Source organism: Mustela putorius, unplaced genomic scaffold (assembly GCF_011764305.1).
Source record: "Mustela putorius furo isolate JIRA1106 unplaced genomic scaffold, ASM1176430v1.1 tig00003854_pilon_pilon_pilon, whole genome shotgun sequence".
Lineage (NCBI taxonomy): Eukaryota > Metazoa > Chordata > Mammalia > Carnivora > Mustelidae > Mustela > Mustela putorius.
The window spans coordinates 8,948,727-8,954,726 of record NW_025422006.1 but is presented as its reverse complement, the minus strand read 5'-3'; the positions used below and the strand labels follow the sequence as shown (position 1 = coordinate 8,954,726).

At 46.0% G+C, this 6,000-nt stretch overlaps 1 protein-coding gene across 1 annotated transcript in view; it reads left to right on the top strand.

Annotated features, from left to right (window-relative positions):
* The first annotated feature begins 575 nt into the window (after positions 1 to 575).
* TRPM3 (transient receptor potential cation channel subfamily M member 3) overlaps positions 576 to 6,000 on the top strand; it is a 251,974-nt gene continuing 246,549 nt past the window's right edge. Inside the window, exon 1 of the mRNA XM_045065092.1 lies at positions 576 to 683. Within this exon, the coding sequence (XP_044921027.1) occupies positions 681 to 683 (3 nt within the window). The 5' untranslated portion in view covers positions 576 to 680. The remainder of the gene's footprint in view (positions 684 to 6,000) is intronic.

Here is a 6,000-nt window from a genome sequence, read left to right as displayed (position 1 = left end):
GGACATTTGACAGTGAATGTCAGCCGGGGAAAGACAAGTTAGGTTGTGACTCACGTTTGAGTGAGAGTCCTTATTTAAATGTGCACGTTAAATTCCTCCCCTCAAAGCCACGCAGTGGCTTTCATGCAAGATTTGATCGACGGGAGGAGTGAAAGGTAGAAAAACCTGTAGGGCTTTTGTTCCCAGGTTCCGATCCTGAACAATATGGCAGGTCTGAGAGAGGCGGGTGGAGAAAGCCGGGAGGCATGTTAGCTTCTCCAGCTAAAGGAAATGAGAAGGTGCCGAAAAGAAAATTGCTATGGCAAGTAAATCCTGAGTTCACTATTTGCCTCATACAGCCACATCATGGGATTCTGCCGGAGTGGCCGGAGAGCTGACTGGCTGGCGACGGTCTGTCCATGTCTCCTGCGGGTCGTCCGAAGTGGGTGCTCCAATCATGGCAGAGACAAGGGATTCACCTTGACCTCTTCTGTTGCAGGTGTTGCTGTGGGCGTCTGATCGGCCAGCATGTGGGCCTCACTCCCAGTATCTCCGTTCTTCAGAATGAGAAAAATGAGAGTCGCCTCTCCCGAAATGACATCCAGTCCGAGAAGTGGTCCATCAGCAAGCACACACAGCTCAGCCCGACGGATGCTTTCGGGACCATTGAGTTCCAAGGAGGTGGACATTCCAACAAAGCCATGGTAATCAGAAACCCATGCGGTCGCTTCCCAAGGTCTTCCTCACACCTTCCTCGCATCTCGGGCAAAGAGCCGGAGAGGGAGCCTTTGGGCTTGATCCCACGTCTGCCCGATCCCAGCTGGGCAAGGGGCTCTGATAACCTTGGCCTTGTGCATATCTGCTCTCCTCCGTAGAATGGGAGGAAGAAAAGCTTCCTCCCAGGATTTTTTAAATAATTAGTATGGTTACTGGACACAGTGACTGTTGTTATAAATAATAATAACAAGTAGCTTTCTACAGTGACCCATGTTTATTCTGTTACTCTCTGGGTCTCATCCCTTAGGGCATGTTTTTCTGTCTCCTTTGGTTAAAAAAAAAAAAAAAAAATTCTTACCTTTAGGTTTCTGTTTTGTTCTGCCGGTAACTAGCATTTCTTTCAGTTCAAGGTAGAAATGATCATCCCAGACTGTCCTGCCAGAGATCTTGCCGTCTAAAGCGAGTGTTTTTCCTCCAAGCAGCTGTGTCCAATAATGAGCTCAGGAGAAGAGCTCCATATGAAAAGTGTTTTGTTTGGAACAGAGGCTTTAGGAAATAATACAAATTTTACTTCTAAGAGTTGTTGCTTCTAAATTGCAGCTTTCATCATGAAACTCTCCCTACTTGGCCGACAGATTTTTTTTTTTTTTTTTCCCCAGGAGAACAGTACACCATATGTTTTTGGAAATTCTAGAAATGCTCTATGTCAACAGGCTTGCTTCTGACAGACAGAGTTAGTTGAGGGCGGACCAGTGGCTGCTCTTAGGCACACTGCGAAGCTTTCCGAGTTTGGAGAGGAAATTCTGCTTAGAGCAGCATACTGCCAAATGCAAGGGAAGCCACTTTACACTAGTCACAGACTAAAAATGGGGAAAAAGCCACCTCTCTCCCTCTCATCTCTCTTCCCCTTTCCCTCTATCCCCCGAACTGCTACAGGGTTTTCTTCCCCATGAATGCCTGACTGAGTTATTCTCATCATTTTTCCCTAAGAAAATCAGTCCAGAGCTATACATTAGAGTAAGAACAATTTTGAGCCGTGTATTGGGAAGAAAAGGGTGCCGTGTGCAGCTCCCAGTAAGGCCTGGGGGAAACCGTGGCCTGTGGGGGGGAGGTAATTAGTCTTGGCCTCTACAGAACCAAGGGCAGTGGAAATGTGGCAGTGTCCCCATCCACCCAGGGGATGTATTTCCCCTACACAAAGCCATTAAAGTCCCCAGCTCAGCACAGTTCCCATTCACAGTATGGGATGGAACCATAGACACTGGGGATCCTCTAGACCCATGCATTAATTAAAAGTCATCTAAGTTCATCCTTTAAGAAAAGTGCTGCAAAAAAAAAAAAAAAAAAAAAAAAAAAAGAAAAAGAAAGAAAGAAAGAAAAGAAAGTAAGCCAAGGGATGGAAAAGAATCCATGAGGGGCCAAAGTTCTTGGCTGGAGATGAGACTCTGATAATGCCGAGAATGAAGTGTGCCCCCCACCCCAGATGAGAGAACAGGCCACAGATGAGGAAGTGGGTTAGTAGATAGTGATCATCATGGAGTGTCTACCCAGTGACATCATAGGGCACTTGAATGGGGCCTGCAAGCTTTGTGCCGCACGTCGCACAGCTGATACATGATATGTGTATATTATGACACTGGCAGAAGAAGAAAAACTTGAAGAGGCAACTCTTCCGCTCTGCTCTAGGAGTGTGAATATGTATGACATTGAACTCCCATAGCCCTCCCCAAGCCCCACATAGCTCTGTGACATGCAGAACTATCTGTCGGCCATCAGGTCAGGAAAGGTCAGCTACAGGATTGTAGATCCCCGTGTAAAATGAAAGTGTAGGCCCCAAGCTGGGGCAGGGAAAGCAATCTTCTTTTATTCCCATGGCTGACAACCCCAACTCACAGTAGACAGGCAGCGATCCAGGGAATGGCTGTCTCTGTCGTGGGACCTGCTCGGGATCTGGTGTGGGTGAGACTTTCCAGCAAGTCACCTAGGAAACACACCATGGCCTGGGCAGCCTAAAGTGGAGACAGCTACTTCCTTCTCTGTCTCTAAATGCTACAAGGAATACACCCAACCCCGCCCCTGTCCTCACCAGTGCTCAGGTCCCAGTCAGTGATGGGGCACAAACTCCTTTGCTGCCCTAGGTGACATTGAGATGGGGAGGCTGGACCAGCAGGGACACTGGAGGTGGGAGCTGGTGACTGAGATCCCCTGTCCCAGGGAGGCAGCAGGAGGGGGTGGGATGTGGGACCGTGGACCACGTGTGAGCTGAGGTCCCAAGCCCTCTGCACATGCTCTCCTGTCCCATCAGACTTCACGTACAAAACACAGATTCAAGGTTAAAACTGTTAAGGACCTCAGGATAGCAGGTGCAGAGCATTAGACTAAGCACTGCCTTTCTGAGCAGCGTGACCATGAAGCCGGCCCTCAGATTAGGTCTTGCGTGTCCTTGATGGTCTCCTAGCAGACTCCATGAGGAGAAGCCTTTCTTTCAGAGTCTTATCAGCCAAACGAGGACCAGTTTTATTTCTTTCTTTTCTTCTACTTTTTTTTTCTTCATACAACCAAATATTTAGCGAGTGAGAGTCCCTCCTATCCAGAGACAATGAACATTTTGTCCACTTTGAATACCCGGCCTTGAGTTATTCTGATTCTCCTGTCTAGACCAAGGGACGGGCTGACAGCAGGTCATATGTCTGGCTTTATCAGGCAGGTTTTGTGCCAACGCGGGCCTCCCTTACTTCTTGCCCTCCCCAACGAACTGGCATGCAGTTTGGACAAAGGGAAAAATCAGCAACCACTGTCTGTTAAAGAATGTCAGTCGGTCTTCAGATGGGGAAGGCGTGGCTAAGTGTTCACCATGATTGAAGGGAAACAGGTCAGCTAACTTGGTGTCTTTGATCCGTGTTCCTGACAAGAATATTTGAAAGTTGAGATGATTTTTAGCAAGGTGGGCAAAAAACTTCTAGAGGGCAGATCAATTTTGACTTTTATTTTTTTTTTATTATATACATAACATTAATTTTTACCTTCAAGACAGCCCAATATGAGGCATTTGGGTCTTCAAAATGCCATTGTGGTCTGGACACATTATGAGGTAGAATCCACCGGAGTTTGGTAGAAGGTTCAGTTGGAGAAAAGAGAATCTTTATTAAAATATGGTGGGCCATAGGGAAACCATAATCTGCTCAGAGACATTATATCTGTGTGTCTTCCCCTAGGAAGTACAGCATGACATCACAGAGCTTCGGTCACCCAAAATGCTGGAAAGATTGATACGGTGGCTCTCTGCTTGGGGGAGCACAATGACCTTGGGCTGCTACAGATGCCCGTGGCCAAGAATCACTCCCAGAGAGTCTCCCTCATTGGTCTGGATTGGAACCTGGGCATTTGAAGTATTTTTTTTAAATAGCCAGGTTATTCTATTCAGCCAGGCTCAAAAACTACTAAGTAATCTCACCCTACCTGTTTTATAGATGAGGCAACCAGAGCCCAGAGAAGTTAAATTCTTTTCCCAGAGTTACTCGGTTATTTAATGACATAGATAATTCTTGAACCAGGACCCCTCCAGACTTGCCGTCAGTTCTGTGTCTTCTCTGTCCTGTACTTGGTATCGACTATAGATGCTTTGAAGGGAAGCTAATTACTATTCTATTCTAGCTCTCTTGTAAGGGTTTTGAAAACTTTGCAGTAGAATTAGAAAATTACTGTTATTTGATGAGGTTAATTAAACTCAAAAGCTATGAGCAGGAGGAGGTCTTTGTAAAATTACATCCTAGGTTAATGGGACCATTTTCCGAGCTTTTCCCAGCACTTTGTGGTATCCTGTCCTCGATTCCCAGGCTTGACAAGCCTGGGAACGTGCAGTAGCCCTGGGTCCAGCATCCTGCTCACTTCACAAAGAAACCGGGACCCAGGCAGGAGACACTCCCACAGCTGACAGTGAGTGAGGGATCCTCATTCCCTTCTGGTCTCGGCACCGAGCCAAGGCCCTACCAAATTGCAGGCCCCTAATGCCATTCCTGGGCTACTGGGGGACCCGGCAGTTCATGCAGGTGCCTCCTAAATGTGAGAATATGAGGACCAAGGAAGAAGATAAGATACTAAAGCTCTGGGTTAGACATTGTCTTAGTAGAAGGCATTCTCGGTAACCTTTTAAAACTGACTTAGAGAGCAGTCACGAGATGCGGCCCCACAGCAGAGATCGGGCCTTCCCTCTCTCAAAGACTCTTCTTTATCTGGGGCTACGGCTATAGGTTCTTTAGAAAACGGGGCAGGGCGGGACTCGAGTGTACAGAATCTTCTTTGCTACTAATCACCATCTCTTCCAATTAATGCTGAGCTGACTTGTGGACCAGGTAAGTATAACCTAATTAAGGGCTTGTATTTAAACCTCTCCAGTCGTTCACATAATTATCTTCAGGCTTTCCCTTGCTATTCACTGTTTATTAGATCAGGTTGAGCCCCTGATTACCGTTTTTATATAATTTAGGTAATTGTTCCTCTGCTTCATTGTCACACTTAAAGCTCTAACTGTTGAGTCCGCTCGGGTGAAAGCCTCATTCTCTTGAGCATGGCCAGGGGGAGGATTGGGGTGGGAGGGTGCTTCCGGGGGTGCGGAGTCCGTTGGCAACACGTCCATCCATGATCGTATGCTCTTCAAACGTTTGGGGACGGAATTTGATTTTTTTTTAATTGTCTGTCTTTGAATTATGCAAATTTAATCTGGGACTCGTTACTGACTGACACATACCAAATACGAAATTAAATGAAATCCATTTCACCAAACAAAACAACTAATCATCAGACGTTGGCTTACTAGGCAGCTTTCCATAAGCGTGGTAAGGTATTTGAGGGGTTTGGTAATTGTTCCATTGATTTCTACTTTCTACCTTTTAATCTTCAGGCCACTGAATTTGCAGTACTTTTGGGAGGGCTTTCTGAAACAGAGATTAAAACTAGAATATATCACTGAAACTTCTGGACCCGATCATAGACCTATAGAAAAGGAAGGAAAGAACCAACCCTCCTGCAGGAAACACATTTTGCTTTAGACGATTCCTATCTCGTTGCCTCTAGAAGATTTTATGCTAAATAATTCTGGCAGAAAATATAGAGAGTACCCCTACTCTGACCTATTTATATGCTCTGTGGAGTTTGATATTTCTAAACCTTTGGCTCTGACTTCTCAGCCAGCAGCTATCACCTGGACGTACCTGATATTTAACACTGAGGAATCACAAAAACAACATAGACTAAATTGCAATGGCATTTTTCACTTCCAAAGTTTTGTGGGTCAGCCACTAGGAA